The 19,800-nt window shown below is 40.6% G+C and overlaps 1 protein-coding gene across 6 annotated transcripts in view; it reads left to right on the top strand.

Moving 5' to 3' along the window:
* MAST4 (microtubule associated serine/threonine kinase family member 4) overlaps positions 1–19,800 on the top strand; it is an 865,092-nt gene that overhangs the window by 524,040 nt on the left and 321,252 nt on the right. For 2 of the 6 annotated variants that reach the window (XM_073623403.1, XM_073623376.1), the window contains exon 1: positions 15,471–15,887. The exons of the other annotated variants lie outside the window; for them this stretch is intronic. In XM_073623403.1, the coding sequence (XP_073479504.1) occupies positions 15,841–15,887 (47 nt within the window). In that variant the 5' untranslated portion in view covers positions 15,471–15,840. Of the gene's footprint in view, positions 1–15,470; positions 15,888–19,800 lie in introns of those variants that run through there. 6 annotated transcript variants of the gene reach the window in all.

The raw sequence follows: 19,800 nt of genomic DNA, 5'->3' as shown, positions 1-19,800 counted from the left end.
CTAGTGCCCCATTCATGATATTAGTAGGAGGATTAGTGCCTTATCATTGGTGTCAGTGGCATGAATTATGCCACTGCTGTTGGTGTCAGTGGGAGGAATAGTGCCCCAAGGGCTGGCTAAAGGCTAGCAAAGGGCAGCAGTTTGTGGACCACTGAACTAAACAAATGACCAGGCTGGCTCTAATTCTTTTTTTAAAATTAGTTTTCTTATGTGCGTTTGCTTATGTGACCTTCAGGCCATTTTTCTTCTTCACATATGCTGTCATGAGACTCCTCCCATCAATGTATTAAAATGTGAAAATGCTATTTGGGCACTGACTTCTTGGATTTCTGTTAATTTAGCCTCATATTGCTTTAAAAACTTATATTTCAAAGTGCTGGTATACACTGCTAATTTTACTATCAACTTGACTTGCTTGTTCAGCTGTGTGTATCATTTTATTATTTTTAATGCGTGTGATCTGTTTAGCTTGTTTTACGTTCTGTAAGTGGCAGTTGGTATTCATAGAGACGTCATATACTTAAAGTGTAACTAAGAGCAACAATCTGGTAAGCTGCAATAAATTACATTTTTGTTTTGGAGAAATATTGCTTTTATAAATAATTACAAAAAAAAATCAGAAAACCAAGCTTTTTAAGCTTTCTTGGTAGAACATTAGACCAAAGTGAGCCCAGTGTATCGCCTGATGGCTTATACTCAATACTTAATTGGATATATCCAAGCCATGGATTTTAATATTCTATATTTTTCTTCGTGTAGATGTTAGATTCAGAATTGAATTTAGTTTATTGCACATTGGCCCCGCTGGGAGCATGGAGGGGAAGCAGGAGGCGTGATGATTGACATGCGTCCTCTGGGAGTGCTTTTGGACAATGTATTTTATTTAGTTGGAAAATCTCTGAGAATCAGGGAGCTTTCAGTGCAAGGCATGCAATGTTTAATACATCACTACTATGTGTACATTTTTTACATGTTCCATTAATGAGTTACTGTATGTCATTTAAGGGGGGTATTTATATGAAATAAAATTATATCGTAAAAAATGAAGGCAACCCTAACAAAGTGGGCAATTAGCTATTTTCCTGTAGCATAAAACATGAAACCCAATTTCTATGAATTGTGGGGGTTGAAGCCATTTTTTTTTAATATAAAGATTCTGATTCGGATTCTGATCTGGTTCTCCTATTTATTTACATTTATTTGGAGCTTCTTCACAAATACAGTGGTTTGAAAAAGTATTCATACTCCTTGAAATTTTCCACATTTTGTCATGTTACAACCAAAAACGTAAATGTATTTTATTGGGATTTTATGTGATAGACCAACACAAAGTGGTACATAATTGTGAATTGGAAGGAAAATGATAAATGGTTTACAAATATGTGAAAAGTGTGGTGTACATTTGTATTCAGCCCCCCTGAGTCAATACTTTGTAGAACCACCTTTCACTGCAATTACAGCTGCAAGTCTTTTTGGGGATGTCTCTACCAGCTTTGCACATCTAGAGAGTGAAACTTTCGCCCATTCTTCTTTGCTATTCAGACGTTGTCCATCTAATCTGACAGAGCTTGAGCTATTTTGCAATTTTCAAGTCTTGCCACAGATTATTAATTGGATTTAGGTCTGGGCTTTGACTGGGTCATTCTAACACATGAATATTCTTTAATCTAAACCATTCCATTGTAGCTCTGGCTGTATGTTTATGGTCGTTGTCCTCCTGGAAGGTGAACCTCCACCCCGGTCTCAAGTCTTGCAGACTCTAACAGGTTTTCTTCTAAGATTGCCCTGTATTTGGCTCCATCCATCTTCCCATCAACTCTGACCAGCTTCCCTGTCCTTGCTGAAGAAAAGCATCCACACAATATGATGTTGCCATCACCAGGTTTCAGGGTGGGGATGGCATGTTCAGTGTGATGTACAGTGTTAGTTTTCCGCCACACATAGCGCTATTAAAGCAACCTCTCTGATCCATCCATGTCTCAATGGTTTATTTTTCTGAGAAATTACTTTGAAAAATACCCCTCTAGCATTTCTGGCCATCATGAGTAAGGGCAGATGAGCATGTAGCATTCACTTCCTGGAATCCATCTGCCCTTTGCTCAGGCATGCAGACAGGAGGGTGTGCTTACCCAGGAAAACCCACTTTTGAAAGCTCTCTGGATGTATGACATCATTTGCCAAGGCCTGGAAACCAGGAAGTAACTGAATAAATGTAAAAAAAAAAAGTTTAAAACAAGTAAATATGATATACTTTCCTATAAATTTTACTAATGCTAGCAGCATATGGATTAAAAATGGTCAATGGTGATTGAGAGAATGAAATTCCACTCTAAAGAGAAAGTTAACTCTAGCTAAGAAAAAAAAAGCAATTCTATTCTAATCTACATTCTTAACTAAAAAATAAAGTCCCTTCTGCTGGTCTTAGCTTCTTCCCAAATCTCTAAATTCCATTTTTATTACTGCTGTGATTGAATGTCCAGTTAAAGGGAAGCTACGTTTGCTGTCTATGGTCTCAGTGTATGTTGGTGTGTAGCCTCCCTTTCTTGCTCACTCCAAAAAGAAGTGCGGGAGAAACTGGAGAGGTTTAGGAGGTCACCGAGGATCATACAAGGAGGCAGAAAAACACAGTAATTAACTATTTAATGAAAAATAGATTAAAAGGCCTTTAAGTAGTAGGTGTGTAAGGGTTATTTTTATAGAATAGGGATATAGTTTTAATATCACTTGAATTGTTTACATACCATATCATACAGCATGTGGGTGCACTTCCAGCTGCTGTGGTCCAATTCAGATGACAACGCACCGTGGTTCCCTTGTTACCACAATAAGAAGGTATGAATTGGCTCTAAGGGTTGAAGCATACTTTTGTGGCCTTTTGCATTTTAATCCCTTCCCGCCGCTGCATCATGCCCCATTAAGAGGTTCTTAATGCTGGGAAGTGAAGGCGGGCGTTCTGATCATGTGACCACTGTGATTGACAGTCACAGTGGTCATATGAATGATATTTGATTGCGAGTATGCACACAGAGCGTGCACTCAGCACAATTGTGCTTACACAGGGCCACATATAGGTGGCGTCTCTTTAACCACTTCCCGCCCGCCCTATAGCGGATTGACGTCCGGGAAGTGGTTCTGTTATCCTGACTGGATGTCATATGATGTCCAGCAGGATAACATGCCGCAGCGCGCCCCCGGGGGCGCGCATCACGGCGATTGGTGGAGCGGTGTGTCAGTCTGACACACCGCTACACTGATCTTGGTAAAGAGCCTCCGGCAGAGGCTCTTTACCACGTGATCAGCCGTGTCCAATCACGGCTGATCACGCTGTCAATAGGAAGAGCCGTTGATCGGCTCTTACTCGCGTCTGACAGACGCGAGTAGAGGAGAGACGATCGGCGGCTCTCCTGGCAGGGGGGGTCTGCGCTGATTGTTGTGCCACCTATCAGTGCCCGTCAGTGCCACCTCATCAGTGCCACCTCATTGGTGCCACCTCATCTGTGCCCATCAGTGCCGCCGTATCAGTGCCCATCAGTGCAGCCATATCAGTGCCCGTCATTGAAGAAGAAAACGTACTTATTTACAAAAAAGTTTTAACAGAAACAAAGAAAAACTTGTTTTTTTTCAAAATTTTCGGTCTTTTTTTATTTGTTGCGCAAAAAATAAAAACCACAGAGGTGATCAAATACCACCAAAAGAAAGCTCTATTTGTGGGAACAAAATGATAAAACATTTGTTTGGGTACAGTGTAGCATGACCGCGCAATCGTCATTCAAATTGCAACAGCGCTGAAAGCTGAAAATTGGTCTGGGCGGGAAGGTGTCTAAGTGCCTGGTATTGAAGTGGTTAAAGCCCACCCACCGAGAGGCTGCATAAATGCATACGGCCGGCTGGAAGTGGTTAAATGGCACCCCAATACAAAGAGGCAACGCAGCTCCGATGCACATGCCTTACAGCCCACCACGGTAATGCACTACATGTGCTGTGGTGCACTGCGTCAGAAAAATGATGCATGTCTATTTAATTGCGTGCATGCTTGTTAACTTATCAATTTTTTATTTCTTTTGTATTCAAATAGCAATTCACAACATTTAATGGACACATCATAGTCCCTAAAATACCATTAGCTTCTAGCTGGCATTACATGTAGGTTTTCTGATGTGTGTACAAAGGAATGCAGAAAAGGAGCCATTCCAGGCCAAGATAAAATGGTACTTCATCAGAAAAAAAATTATGGCTTATGATAAAAAAAAAGCTTTGATTGTTTATTAACTTCATGTGAAATGTGATTCCACTTAAAGGGTTATATTTGTAAATTTAGAATTTTGATGAGAAAATTATGACATAATAAACATGGTTAAAATAATTGTTATCCAACCCCTTAGACCAACATTCACAGTTTTCACCCAAACCTTAAAATCAACCCATAACACCTAATCCCTTACTGCAACATTTACTCTTTAACTTCATCCTCAAACTAAATTTCAGGCTTTAACTACTTGGGTCCCAGCCTCTGTTATAAATTGGCACTGCAATATCAGCCATTTGGGCAAATTACATAATTGTGTACAGGAATTTGCACTTAATCCCATTCTTTTTTTACTATTTATTCTCAATAATAACCAAATGAATAAAAATATATTTACCTGCATTTACTACCAAATTAAACCCTATCTGTCTCCAAAAGATATGTACAATTAGTTACAGTATTAGTAAAGAATATTTATTGATATGTAAAAGGAGCTATTAATGTATGTATTTTTGAAATTGGTATGGTGTATTATGTATATTTGTTTTTTAATACTTAATAATAATAAAAAGAAAATTGATAACAATTAGTTACAGTAGATGACAAAACATAAAATATATAATATGCAGAATTGAGAAAAATAAGCTTGAAGACTCAAGGGAATACCATTTTAACTTAACCCTTAAACTTAAAGTTTCCCTGTTGCTAGGAAATCAAAATGCAACTAGCAATCCCTCTAAACCAACATATTGAAAACCTACCTTAGGAGTCCAATCTTTGCTGACATGGCCTGAAGTGGGACATGCTATCCGTTTAAACCCAGCAATTTTTCATATGAAAAGAGGTCAAGGCCTTTCTATCCTTGGTTACATGGTGTAATTGCAAGAGGCCTTCCGCCTTCCAGTGCTGAAAGTGTTTCTCATATAAGGCCAGTGGGAATTGAGAGATGGAAGTTATAGGCATAAAAGAAACCCTTTTCTGCCAATTATGTCAGATTCCCATTAAGTCCCTTAAGTGTTGTTACGCTAGTAGGTGCAATAGTGTGTGTGTGTGTGTGGGCAGGTTTCTATGTGACCTATTAATCCAAAACAGCACATTAAAGTTTTGATCTTCAAGAACTTCTCAACATCCAAACACTGTTTCTGGGGCAAGTGACAGTCTAATGTTTTGTTTAGTATTTCTAATATCCAGGAAGCTCATGGCTCCATTTGACTTTTTTCTAGTTAGTATTTGAAATTGAATTCTTTGTCTCTTATGGGACCCTGATAACGTTAGTAAAGTTTGAGTTCATGGAACTGAGGAAGCTCGAGAGTGTTATCAATAGTATTTGGTGCATAAACAAGATATTAGGTAACACGTTCATCCTACTAATTCTGATACAGCCAGACCCGGAGAATGCGGGGTTGTCCAATCAGCGCAAATCAGTCACTTTCCAAGAGTATAGGGTCTAAAAGTTATGTTTACAAAGATCAGAGTAGTGAGTTGTAAGATCAATATCTAGATACTTTTCTCTTTCAAAGTAAATGGCAGTTGCATCTGGAGATGAGAAGTCTTGGGATTGATTCACTAAGATTTTAAAACCAGCAAATTGCGGTAAATCAGTTGTGAAACTTCAGTTCACTAAGTGTTTAGTGTTAAATAACGAATGCGGTATTTCATTTTTTTTTACTCTGTAATTACCACATTTTCTCATGTGGTAATTTATCGCACGTGACGGTGGTTAAGGGTTGTTTAAGGTCATTTCCATAAGGTTGTGTCGGTGTTTAAAGGTTGAATTAGGCTCTCTGTGGGTTGCAATAGACCCCTCTTTCTGGGTCTTCTGTGGATTGAATTAGGCTCTCTGTGGCTGGAATTAGGCCCCTCTCTGAGGGTAGTATTGCACTCCTTTCTGTGGGTGGAATAGTACTCCTTCTTGTGGGTGAAATTGGGTCCCTTTTTGTGGGTGTTCTGTGGGTGGAATTGGGCCCCTTGCTGTGAGTAGTATTGTGCCCTATTTTGTGGGTAGATTTGTATCCAATTTTAGTGGTTCTGCTTGTGAAGAACATGTGTGCAGATCTCCTGGGTTGGTATAGTGCACCATTTCTGTGGGTGTTTCTTAAGGAGCAATAATAAATGCCCATTTTTGTGGTGGTGTTCTTAGTAGGAAGATGTGCCCACTTGTGTGTGGGGTGTGTTATAATGTCCAATTGTGTGGGTTTCCCGGAGAAGAATATTGCCCATTTTTGTGGGTGTCGAAGGGTAACAGAGCTCCCTTTTTTGAACGTGTTCGTGAATTGTTCCTTTCAAGGATCCTACACATAACCTATGTAAAAACCACTGTGTCCATTTTTGCTTTGGTTGTATTTTTCTTACATGTCATGCTGCAATTGTTAAAATGGCTGAAAACTATTAATAAAAAAAAAATGTAACCTTTTTATTGTTTTTGATTTTTAATTAAGTGTACTTTGCTATTTGTTTAAGCCCCCGTTCAAATTGGTACGATTTGACAGGTCAAATCGCATGTTAAGTCGGAGCCTAATGCCAGTAATAGGAGCGTCCCGACTTTGCGGCACCACATCGATTTCCAAAAGTAGTTCCTGCAGTACTTTTAGCAACTTCGGGGGCGATTTCAATAGACATCTGTGTATGAACCCGCACTAATGTCTTTCAAGTCGCCCCCTGAAGTCGGACTGAAATGCAGCTTTGAAATTGGGCAAGTTCAGATGAACCCATATGATTTCAAAGCCGTGTTCAGTGTGAACAAGGGCTAAATGTGTTGTGTTTAATTGTTGTTAAACCGCAGCCTAACATACAGCATCAGCTGCTCCTTGGTCAGCCGGAACTTCCGTAGAGCCTCACCCTCTGTGAAGTTGTCTAGCAGGGTCCTCTCCGCAAAATGTTGCGGATCCATCACCACAACCCTTCTTCCCTGATGCCTTCTGACCAAGTTAAATTGCAAAAGATTGCATGAATAAAAGCTTCAACAGGAAAAACTGCACTGGTTACCACCACCAAAAGGGTGGTGTTAAATACCGCACCTTTTTTTTAGTTCCTATTCCGTTTGGGAATTAACAGCATATCGCACAATTTTGTCCGACAGTTTTTTGTGTTTTCGTTATTTACCACAAAATCTTCATTTATTTTTTATGAATTGGACTTTATTTACTGAATGCGATAATTTATGCAAATGAGTGACATGATACCCTTATTGTATGCCGTAACATTTAGTGAATTGACCCCTTAGAGTCCTATGTTAAAGTGTCACTAAACCCACATCATAAAAAACTATTGATAAATGTTCTCTATTTCCATTTGATATTTCAGTTTTTCTTTTTTAATAAATCTGCAAAAATGTCAACAATTCTGTGTTTTTCTGTCAATATGGGGTGCTGTGTGTACATTAATGAGGAAAAAAATAACTTAAATGATTTTAGCAAATGGCTGCAATATAACAAAGAGTGAAAAATTTAAGGGGGTCTGAATACATTCCGTCCCCACTGTATATATTTCTTTTTAACTGTAGGCCATTTGGGTACCCTAAGAAGTCTGTCTAAATAACTCCTAGTTTGTTGCTAAGATGCAGAAAATGTTGGTTTTCACTCTTGCAATGCTGGGAGTGAGCATCCAACGGTTTCCACATCCTATCAACAAGTCAGGACGAGGGTTTTGCCAACCAGGAGTTTTTTTAGCCAGGCTTCTGAAATGACCCAAATGGCCTACAGGTAAAACAATAAAATGAATGGTTATTTTACAAAGCTGCACAATTTTTTAAAAATCTACAGGGGCCACTTGACTGCAAAAGCTGATTTCTGGAAAATGTAAACGTGGCCTTTAACTCTTATAATGGTTCTACATTTTTTACCTTAATGCTTTACCCAGCATTAAGGTAAAAAGCACCAAGCAGTTTTATCGCCCTCTCACCCCCCCTAAATATTTACCTGAGTCCTCACTCGATCCAGCACTGTGCCAGTCTGTGGCAACACTCTCCCCTTTCTGTTCTCATACAGGCTTGGCTTAGGCAGCTGGAGCCATTGGCGCCTGCTGATGTCATTTAAATTCTGTAAGTAGGGGCGGAGGTCAGGCTGTGCTGTGTGTCAATAGATGCACATAGCCCAGCTTGGGAGCAAGTCCGTACATGCACCACAACAGGAAGTGCCTTTTTATGGAAGTGCATCAAGAAGAGCAGGAGCCTAGAGCTCCAGTGGGGGACCCCAAAAGGGGGTTTATGGCCGATCTGTGTAATGTCATTGTACAGAGCAGGTAAGTATAACCTGTTTTTTTTTTGTTTTTTTTTTAAACTGAGACTTTACAACTGCTTTAAGCTATTAGATAGTAAAGGTGAGGCATTTTTTGGCTCAGTGCATATGGGCACCAACAGGTGCTGTGCTGTGCTCTGAGCATTTTACTGAAGCTATGGGCACCCAAAGATCATCATTGCTAAAAAGGATGAGGGAGCAGGTGTATGAAGTGCAATGGGCAGCAAGGAAATGAGTCAACTGGTGTCTCAGCCTGGTAAATTCTTCCACAGCCTTCCATGCCCCAATGTAGCCAATGAGTAGATTGTCATTGCCCTGTTGCCAACCCCCATTAAAAACATTCGATACTCTATCAATATGGTTTAAATGTATAGGCTATTACCATAAAAAAAACTATAGGACTGAGCCATTAAAACTGAAAAGAAGAAAAAAAGCACACAATTTCAGTTCTGTCCCACAGTGACCAGTTGATTTTTTGTTTAATGTTTCCCCAATATTGATTGGTTTCTGTCAGCTGTTCGTTACAACGCCAGTCTCTGTGTATTTTCAATTCTATATTTTATTGTAATGTTAAAGCGGTAGTAAACTCCCATGTTTATCTTGTACCTACAGGTAAGCTATAATAAGCCCCTGTGCATAGTGCAGCACAACTAGCAACAAATTTTACAAGTGAATGTGTTTAAATGTAAGAAAAAATTTAGCAATCTAACAATCAATCTTCAAGAGCAAAATATGTTACAAACCCAAAAAATAATAAACAGTGAAATTCATTTAAAAATAAAGAAATATAATGAAGTGATAGCTCAACAGTTCATCGTGCTAATAATCAAAACAGCATACTAAGATCTTCCACCTCCATGTAGAGTAATGAATTAATAAACACGGAAGAAGTCCAAACCTAGGACGGCACGCTTCTGGGATTAGGAGCCATACCCTAAGCCATCATCCCGCGGTCACTGCCATCCAGGCTGAAGCACATAGGGATTATGCTACATGTTTTATACGCCAGTCAAGTGCCTTGTATGGGAGTGTGCTACCTACATGTTTATTGTGATATTAAACTCTGACAGAGAGCACTAAGATTTCCTTTGTATTTTTTTTATATATCGCTGAATGAGAATATGCAGCACTGAAGGGAGTTGTTGGAAATGAGGAATGGAGCGGAAGCATTCATCTGAGTTCACCCCTATTAGAGGACTACTTAGACCCGCTGGTGAAACAGGGGTCTAAGTATAAGGTGAGTGGCCATCCAATCACTGGTGAAGGATTTTTCATGAGCACTGCTTCATTAATCTACACAGAGGTGGAAGATCTTTGCATCCTGTTTTGATTATTAGCACAATGAACTATCACTTAACTATAACTATGAGCTATCACTTAATTATCTTTCTATTCCACTGTTTATTATTTTTTGGTTTATAACATATTTTGCTCTTGAAGATTGATTGTTGGTTTCCTACATTTATTCTTACATTTAGTGCCGGTTCACACAGGGGCAACCTGTCAGGCGACTTGTCAGCCTGACAAGTCGCGCTCCATTCAGTACAATGAAACCGTTCTAATAGGAGCAAATCAAGACGCTCCGACTTAGAAAAAGGTCCCTGTACTACTTGGGGGCGACTTCGGAGAGGCTTGCATTGACTTCTATACAGAAGTCGTTTTGCAAGCCGCGCTGAAGTTGCTCTGTTTGTGGCGGCCTCAGAATCGGACGGGAGTCGGGCGACTTTGAAGCCATCTCTGTGTGAACCGGCATTTATACTCATTCACTTGTAGCACTTGTTAATTTGTTGCTAGTTGTACTGCACTATGCACAGGGGCTTATTCAGATTGAAGTGAGTGAGAACACTTTTGAGTGTTAAGAAGCAACTATATTTATTTATATTCACGTGATGTTAGTATATGAATAATTTTTTGATTGTTTTATTTATTTGTACTGATTAAGATAGAAGTTGTATAAGCCTATAATAAGGCTTACCTGTAGGAAGGAAGACTGGGTAAAGGATTCCCTGCCAGTGGTCACAATGTGGCGCTGGAGGAATCCGTTTTTTTTAGGTAAGTTTGTCATAATATGATGGTATGCGGTGCGAACCAGCACACTCTGACATGAGCCTGTGGGGGGGGGGTGCATTTATTTTTTTTATTTCTTGGTTTAATGCAGTTTACTACCGCTTTAGGTTTAATCAAGTTTTATTAGAAGAATCCATACAATATATGCCTACAAAACAGAGATAAATCTTACTTGGACAAATATGCTCAACTGTTGACAGCTCTGAGTTAGGACAAAGTCAGTACGATTCAAAACGAAAGATAGTGTTACACATCATTAGCAAAGCATATATATATATATATATATATATACACACACACACACCCTGTTCCAAATTAAAATTATTATGCCAGTGATATTTTTCTCATTTACCTAAATAATTGATGTAAACAGTCAGCATAATTCTCATGTTATCAACTATTAAGAGTGCAATTCAAATTTTATTGAACAAACCTCCTAATAAAAACAGGTTTTTTTTTTTGTTTTTTTTTCAAAATAAAAAACTTACAATGCACTGTTCCAAATGATTATGCACAGTAAGTTTAAAAACAGTTTATAGGTTGTAAAGAACTGAAAATTGTCATTTGTTGTGTTTGCAGCATATTTACTGAAATCAAAAGCTATTTCAATCAAACTTTGAACAACATTTTAACTTTTTGAACATTTTAACAGGTCGCGTTACATTTTAACATAGGACCCCCTTATTTGATAGCAGCTTCACAAATCTTGCATCCATTGAAGTTTTTGGTCAGTTTCTGCTTGAATTTGTTTGCAAGATGTCAGAGTAGCCTCCCAGAGCTGATGTTTGGATGTAAACTGCCTCCCACCCTCATAGATCTTTTGCTTGAGGATGCTCCAAAGGTTCTCAATAGAATTGAGGTCAGGGGAGGATGGAGGCCACACCATGACTTTCTCTCCTTTTATCCCCATAACAGCCATTGATGCAGAGGTATTCTTTGCAACATGAGATGGTGCATTGTCATGCATGAAGATGATTTTGTTACGGAAAGCATAGTTCTTCCTTCTGTACCAGGGAAGGAAATGCTCAGTTAGGAACTCCACATACTTTGCAGAGGTCATCTTTACACCTTCTGGGACCTTAAAGGGGCCGACCAGCTCTCTTCCCATGATTCCGGCCCAAAACATGACTCCACCACCGCCTTGCTGATGTCACAGCCTTGTTGGAACGGGGTGGCTGTCCACCAACCATCCACTACTCCATCCACCTGGACCATCCAGGGTTGTACAGCACTCATCAGTGAACAGGACTGTTTGAAAATTAGTCTTCATGTATTTTTCTGACCAATGCAGCCATTTCTGCTTGTGAGCATTGGTTAGTGGTGGCTGAATGGAAGGTTTATGCACAGTTGCAAGACTCTGGAGGACTCTACACCTTGATGTCCGTGGGACTCCAGAGGCACCAGCAGCTTCAAATATCTGTTTGCTGCTATGTAATGGTGTTTTAGCAGCTGCTCTCTTGATCCGATGCATGGATCTGGCAGAAATCTTACTCAATGTGCCTTTATCTGCACGAAACCCGTCTGTGCTCTGAATCGGCCACAAATCTCTTAATAGTGCGATGATCACTCTTAAGTTTTCGTGAAATATCTAATGCTTTTATACCTCGTCTAAGGCATTGAACTATTTCACTCTTTTTGGCAGCAGAAAGATCCTTTTTCTTCCCCATATTGCTTGAAAATGGTGCTTTGCTTAATAATGTGGAACGCCCTCCTTTAGTAGTTTTTCCTTTAATTGGGCTCACCTGGCAATCTAATTATCACAGGTGTCCGAGATTGTTTTCAGTGATCAAAAGAACCCTGAGACACAATGCCATCCATGAGTTAAACTGCAAAAACAAAATATTTATTCTTTATGACACTGAAATAGAATTTGCATAATAATTTGGAACAGGGTGTATATAATATGGTACATTATCAAAACCTTTTAGGTGGTTCATAGCAAATGAACAATAACAGATACTCTGTCAGCTGAAGAAAGGGTATTTGAAAAATAAGGGACCCACCAAAATAACGTAAGATATGGTCTAAAAGGTAATACGTAACATGGTCATTCCTTTAGCAAGAACATAAGGAGAAAATTAGGAAAGGGCAAATAAGAGAAAAAGTAGAAGGGGAAGCAGAAGGTTTAGTACTGCTTTAAGTCCCTGGAGCAGACATTTCGGCACAGTGGCATAGCAGCACATTATGACATGAGCCTTCAGGGGGACCAGTTTGTTGTGTTTTTTTTTTTTTAATGCAGTTTACTACCGCTTTAAGTCCCTGGAGTAGATATTTCTGCACAGTGACTCATCACATGAATGCATACACCAATCCGAGTGGATATAAACTTGCAACTAGCAATTTCAAACTGGGTATCAATGAAAAAAAAAAAGATCGCTGGGGTAGCACTGAGCTTGGAAGACCGCAGAGAAAAGTTTTCAGGATGAGGTTAGTGTGCAGCTTCAGCAATAGATAATAAGAGTCTAGCAGAAGACTGTGAAAGTGAGTACATAACCCAAGTTGGCCACCCCGGTATTGCAGTAGATTGCATGCTTCCCTGCAAACCTACCATGTATTAAAAACTAAAGTATAAAAAGAGAAAAGGGGCCTAAAGTCCTACATCAATACACTGCAGCTAGCTACAGTGTATTGATGCAAAACCTACCATGTGCTCTGCAGTGCAGCCAAACCTGGTGGCCTCAGGAAGCTTTATGTATTTTCGGCACAGCTCTGTGCTGAATCACAAGCTTCTCTCCACCCTACAGCTCTAGAAGAGACTCCTGCCTGCAATTAGGGCTCCACTGCAGTGCCGCAGGCTTGGGCTTACACAGAACTGCATCGGCAGCATATACAACGAGATCCTCCATGAGACAGAGAGTTGCTCTGTTGCACACTTCTGCTTGTCCCCGGTACAAAGGCAAAGCCTGGCTTCCTCCAGCCAGCTCTGTATTAATAGGGAAGGTGGAGCCTGGTGTGCATCACTTTGCTGGGATGCTCATGCAGCCAGTGTTGGCCGGAAGGACCCCTGGATCTCCACCCCAACTTCAGGAGCTGGTAGGAGTGCAAGACCAGGCACTCCTGCTGAGCTGCACCCCAATCTACTCCAATAGCTAATGTCTAGCTGTCAGAGGAGACAGGAATCTGGGCCCAGTAGTTGGCAGTAGCCTGTTTCCGCTGTTTTATAAGTCATAAAAGACTCAAGGGGCCTGAGAATTATAAAATAAAATCCAGTTTGCTGTCTTTCTTTTACAATTAGAACAGTAATATTTGCAGTGGAAAGTATCCCACTCGTGAAAAGAAACCTGCTTGTGGTTTTGTCAGTGTCTCTCTATTGCTTCTTTGTCCCACAGTGTAAAACTCCATTTTCTGAATCTTCTTTTTTTTTATTTTATATGTAACATCAGTTCATTCTGAAAATACCAACCTGGGTAGACCCTTAACCCCTCCGCCAACCTCTTACCATGCATGCAATATAACTGTTTCATCTTCAGTGATTTGCCACTGCTGTCACACTTCAGCATTTCACTCCCTATTTGCTTTGAATTGTCAGCTGTTGTATAGGGGATGATGGTAAGTTCTTATAGAGAAGGAATGCATTTATTGTATACTTGGTTTAATTAAACCCGTACTGAGAGGAATTTAGAGGGTGCCATTTCTGAAATGCCAGCGCAGGAAAACAAGGATGGAGCTGCTCAGCTTTCAATAGTCCAGAGTACATTTATTAATATCCTCCCATATTGGAAAAGTCCATCTGCTCCTTTTACGCGTTTCACTTCATTGGGTACTTGGTTTCTTCTCCAATCCTCTTTGAAACCTCTTCTATTCCTATATATTGTGATCAGGAACGTCTCACGTCCCCTCCTTTTTACTCTTGAATATGCACTAGACACTTTTATAAACATTTGCTGCTACAAAGACTTTTGGAAACATATAGTATATGTACAGTTACGTAGTTCCCAGATGTGTATTCCTCACTGTGTTTTTATTCTTTGTACATCTAGTTATAATTATGTTAAATTTGTATGTAGCACCGTGGCCCTTTGAGATACGATATTTCTTTCTACTGTATGTTCTTCCGTGTAGTGGAATGACAATAAAGCTTGACTTGACTTGACTATGGCCAAAGCTTTTTTAGCCCTACTTCTCCTATGCAGAACAAACTTCACTCCTGTGACCAATTTTCATTCGACAGCAGGATAAAGTCTGCTGTCTGCTGACATCACTCAGCCAGTCCAGGCGCTGGATCGATCCCGACTTTACAGGCTGGATCCACCCAGAAGCCTGGACCAGCAGCTGGCTCAACCTCCCTGCAGAGCAGAGAGCTGGTGACTTGACAGTCACTGCTTTTGACTCAGAGCGGAGCAGGGAACTGAGCGATCAGCAGTGTTTGAGTGCTTAGTTGTGGGGGACAGATGCAACATCAAATCAATGCTGCATCCATCTAGGTGACTATGGATGTGTTTTTTGTTTTTTGTTTTTTTTTTGTTTTTAAGAAACCCAAACTTCTTTTTTGACTCAGAGCTCCTGATTGGCATACTTGTTCCTGGTTAGGGCTTCACAAAGTAGAGAAGCCATTGGATTAACATGACCATCAGAAAATTAGTATTTTCAAAAAGGGAAGTCATTGGCAGCCTCCATATTTTGGCATTACAGGGTTGCTTCAATAAATAATTTAGCAATTATTTCATCGATTATATTTGACAGAATTATTATTTTTTCATTTGCTTGGAGTTCATCTTGATTATATTACAATATTTTATTGTCAAAACAGATTTTAATCAGATTTCACATATATTAGGAAATCAAGTTTGTTTGCATCTCCTTTGCCTTGGACAATCTCATCCTTCCGAGCCAGCGAATGGTTAATGATTACGTGTTATGAGGTGAACCGCTTTTAATGTGCATTGCAGGTTTTTTTTTTTTTTTTCCCTGTGTGTTGTCAGTCTTTAGAGGAGACTTCATTTGACAGAGCCGAGGAAAGGAAAAGCCTGGCAGAGAGACGGAGAGCCACTTAATATGCACTGCTCCGATCCTCATTTGCAATTCTGTTAGATTGCATTTTGCTTTGCAGAAATCAGTGCTGCATTCATTCTGTTAACCTGAATATAGCAGCTGACATCTTTTTTTTTTATTACAGCTAGAGGTGGAAGGACCCAAACTTGCAGAATCCCTTCTCCCCCCCCCTCCACCCCCCCTTCGGAGAGTGTTAGTCCATTCCTTTATAGTGGCTCATTTTGGCTCTCTGTCAGCGCCAGGATGCTGCCATTGGATGTGTGTCATACTCTCAGTAGATTGTGATAGAATAGAACAGTCATGAAAGCCCAGCGGGAAAGGCTGCGAATTCCAGGCTTGACCTTGGAGTAAGTATTGTCTCTCTCTTAAATATTTTGATGCATTCTGCATGTCATTAGCTTTTGTACGACCAATAGCCGTGTAGCCTGTGTTGATAATGACAGCTCAGGAGACCTGCATGCCTTTTACGTCTGCTGCAGTGGTCTTTCCCATGCAGAGGGTGCTGAAGCCCATTCACAGGGATTCGTTTCTGTGCAAGGGGTCTGCCTGCTGTTAGAATAGGGGGGTCTCAGCGTCTTGGCTATTTAATTGCAGATGAAAAGGTGATTGTAGGCCGTGATGTGTTGTGTATATTCCACTCTCCACCTTCTCCACCCCCTCCCCCTTCAGTGTTTGTCCCAGCACTGCCTTTCAGATAAGGCCTGTGTGTGTCTCCGGAATAATGAGCAGCCACCACCATACGTTAAAGCATCACTGAACGACTCTTCATGAAAATGTATTGGTCGTAATCAATTTTTAATGTGCCAGCGTGAGCAATGATGGGCATTTTTAGGGGATATGCATTAATATATCGTTTGTTTACAAATCCACAGTGTGCGTGTAACATTGCGTGTCCTTGTTTGTCGTAGTGATGTGTATATGTATCTTTGTCTATGCTTATGTCTTGTTTTTCTGTACCCGTCAGATAGCTCTGTGCATAATATTTCATTTGTCTAAATGTGTTCATATGTAATCATTCCTGTCTGCTGTATCGGGAACAATTTGTTCTAGTCCTTGTCTGCAGATGATCATGAAGCTGTTGTACCTTTTGTGTTTTTAAGGCAGTAAACGCACATATGAACATTTACAGTAGAATCATATTTCCTGATGTAATACATTGCAAAAATAGTTTTAGAAAGTAAATATACTGTAGGATTGTCACCTATTTAACATAAATGTCTCTCCAGGGTTAATAATGTAACTGTACTGTATGGTTCTCGTTTTACTTTTTGTTTTGTCCAACTAATCTCCCCACCCTGATCATATCTGGAAGCGTGATTAATCCAATCTAACTTTCCTTTGGTGGTGGTACCCTTTTTGCAAGCAGTCTTGTACACAAATTTGATGTCATAGAAGTTCAACAATTTTTGTGAATTGCTGACTCTCTCAAACTTTTTCTTTTAGTTGTAGCCAAGTCGTCATTTACATGATTGGTGTCCTGGTAACCGCTAGAACTTTTAGGCCATGCCTTAAGGTGGAAGTAAACTTCTATCTCCTATAATAAGGCATACCTATAGATAGTGTAAATATCTCCTAAATGCACCAATTAGGAAATTTTTACTGTACATGCAGCCAATGACAACATTGGCGCATGCGCTCTGAAGGAATGCGCGGGAGTGACATCATGGAGGCTCTGGCCAGTCATACGGCTGGAGTCTGTTGATCTAGGGGTCGACCGATATTGTTTTTTGAGAGCTGATGCCAATTTTTTGCCCGCCTTTCAGGCCGATATCAGGTGCCAATATTCTGTACATCATTGTCACCTGCCACCCAGGTGCAGCGTCACTTGCCACTGTCACCTGCCACCCAGATGCAGCGTGTCACCTGCCACCCAGATGCAGCGTGTCACTTGCCACTGTCACCTGCCACCCAGATGCAGCGTGTCACCTGCCACCCAGATGCAGCGTGTCACCTGCCACCCAGATGCAGCGTGTCACCTGCCACCCAGATGCAGCATGTCACCTGCCACCCAGATGCAGCATGTCACCTGCCACCCAGATGCAGCGTGTCACCTGCCACCCAGATGCAGCGTGTCACCTGCCACTGTCACCTGCCACCCAGGTGCAGCGTGTCACCTGCCACCCAGGTGCAGCGTGTCACCTGCCACCCAGGTGCAGCGTGTCACCTGCCACCCAGGTGCAGCGTGTCACCTGCCACCCAGATGCAGCGTGTCACCTGCCACCCAGATGCAGCCTGTCACCCAGATGCAACATATCACTTGCCACTGTGACTTACCACCCAGATGCAGCCTGTCCCTGCCTCCCAGATGCAGCATATCACTTGCCACTGTGACCTGCCACCCAGATGCAGCATGTCACTTGCCATATATTATGTTCTTTTAACGTGCGTTGTGATAAATAAATATTTTTTTTATAAATTGTTTGCCCATTGCTGCACTTCTTAGACGACTCTTCCCTGTCTTTCTATACTCAGATCACACAGGAGTGTTTGGAAAATCCGTATACGATTTGGACAGGAATTGCACCACATCCCTGTTCAAATCTCATGCGATGATTTGCAGTGCAATTTGGGCCCATTCGTTTTGTATGGGCTCAAATCGCACAACAAAGTTATCGGTTTTGGGTATTGGGATCATTTGCACGAATATGAGTACTCGTGCAAAGACTCGGTATTGGTGCATTCCTAGTTGGAATTGGAAAGGACTAACCTATCTTCCTGTCTGACAATACAGCTCCAGTGGGGGCCAAAATGTGCTCCTGTTGGAGAGATTTTGCTTACCTGTCTTGTTGACCCCTCCCCCCAAATGCATACACAAAAAGGGGTTTTAACTCCCACGCGCACTGTTCAAAACTAAAAAAAAGTTTTGGATGGAGTTTTTTGTTTTTGTTTTTTAGGGCTGGTCACACCACAATTTCTTCGTTCCAGATGCGTTTCTGCATGCGCCTTTTTTCATGCATCTTTGATGCATTGCAGTGTCCCCCCCCCCCTTTTTTTTTCTTCATCTCAATTAAGGACAGTTAAAGACGAGCATTTTTTCGATGCAATTTGCTGCGTTCCATGCAGAAAAAAAATGCAACATGTTCTACTTTTGTTGACTGCACTGGTGCAAACTAGGGCCATTGGAATCCATGTTAAACACTGTCCACGCGGTTTAGATGCAGAATAAAAATGCACTGGACTGCTTCTTGTGTGACCCAGCATTGAAGTTTTTATAGAAAACATATATAATATAATTTAGTTGTCATAGGGCAAATTTATTTTGCTATACCTGTTGATAAATGGGGATTCCCAAAGTTTATGAAATGATTGTGTTATATTTCTCAGTGTTTCATCATTTATAGTTATACTTATGGGGGGACCAATTATATCTTTGTGAGGATGTCTGTAAAGGAAATTTGTCAATGTTGTTGTCATCTCATGTGATCTAATCCCATCCATTTCTTTGTTTTTGTCAAGTTATAAGCATATAATTTCATCTTCATCTTTTATCTTTTTCAATCTTTTATCCACTTTTATCCTTTTTCTATCTGAGCAGCAGGTTGCACCAGACAGAACCCTCTGAGTTTTTTCATCTTAATCTTTTTGACACAAAGTTTTGGTAGAACCTTTTTTCCAGTTATGAAATTAGCCCAACAATAGGCACAATTACTAGGCTAGCCTTAGGCCCCTTTCACACGGGCGGACCATTCGGGTCCGCCTGTCAGTTTCTCAGGCTGGGACCACCATTACCCTCACAATCAGACCATCCATTGCCCTTTATGGAACGGCGGGTTTCAGTGGACATGTGTCCATTCACATCCACCAACAGCTGATCCTATCCGCTAAAAACAGGCAAATGGGGACCGGTTGGCCGTCCGTTTACGTTCAACTGCTCCTAAAGGACAGCAGGTTGTGTTGTTTCTTATGCAGAGTGGACACAGAAAAGCTATTCACCTGCTCAGCCGGGATCAGCGGAGTCTGCCCCATGTGAAAGGGGCCTTAAAAAAGCAAAAATCTCCACTTCTGTTTAGCTATATTCCCAGCTTATTTTTTCAAATGAACTCTACTGTTAGATTGCAGTAATTTGTGATGATCCCCTTGCCTTATCTGATACAGTGCGGAAAATAATTATTTTATCCCCTGCAGATTTTGTTAGTTTGCCCACTTGCAGAGAAATGAAGGGTCTATCATTTTTATCATAGGTGTATTTTACATCTTAGAGACAGAATATCAACCACAAATCCAGAAAAAACACATAAAACAAATGCTATAAACTAAGTT

This window comes from Aquarana catesbeiana, linkage group LG01 (genome assembly GCF_042186555.1).
Source record: "Aquarana catesbeiana isolate 2022-GZ linkage group LG01, ASM4218655v1, whole genome shotgun sequence".
NCBI lineage: Eukaryota > Metazoa > Chordata > Amphibia > Anura > Ranidae > Aquarana > Aquarana catesbeiana.
This window is presented reverse-complemented; position numbering and strand designations above follow the sequence as displayed.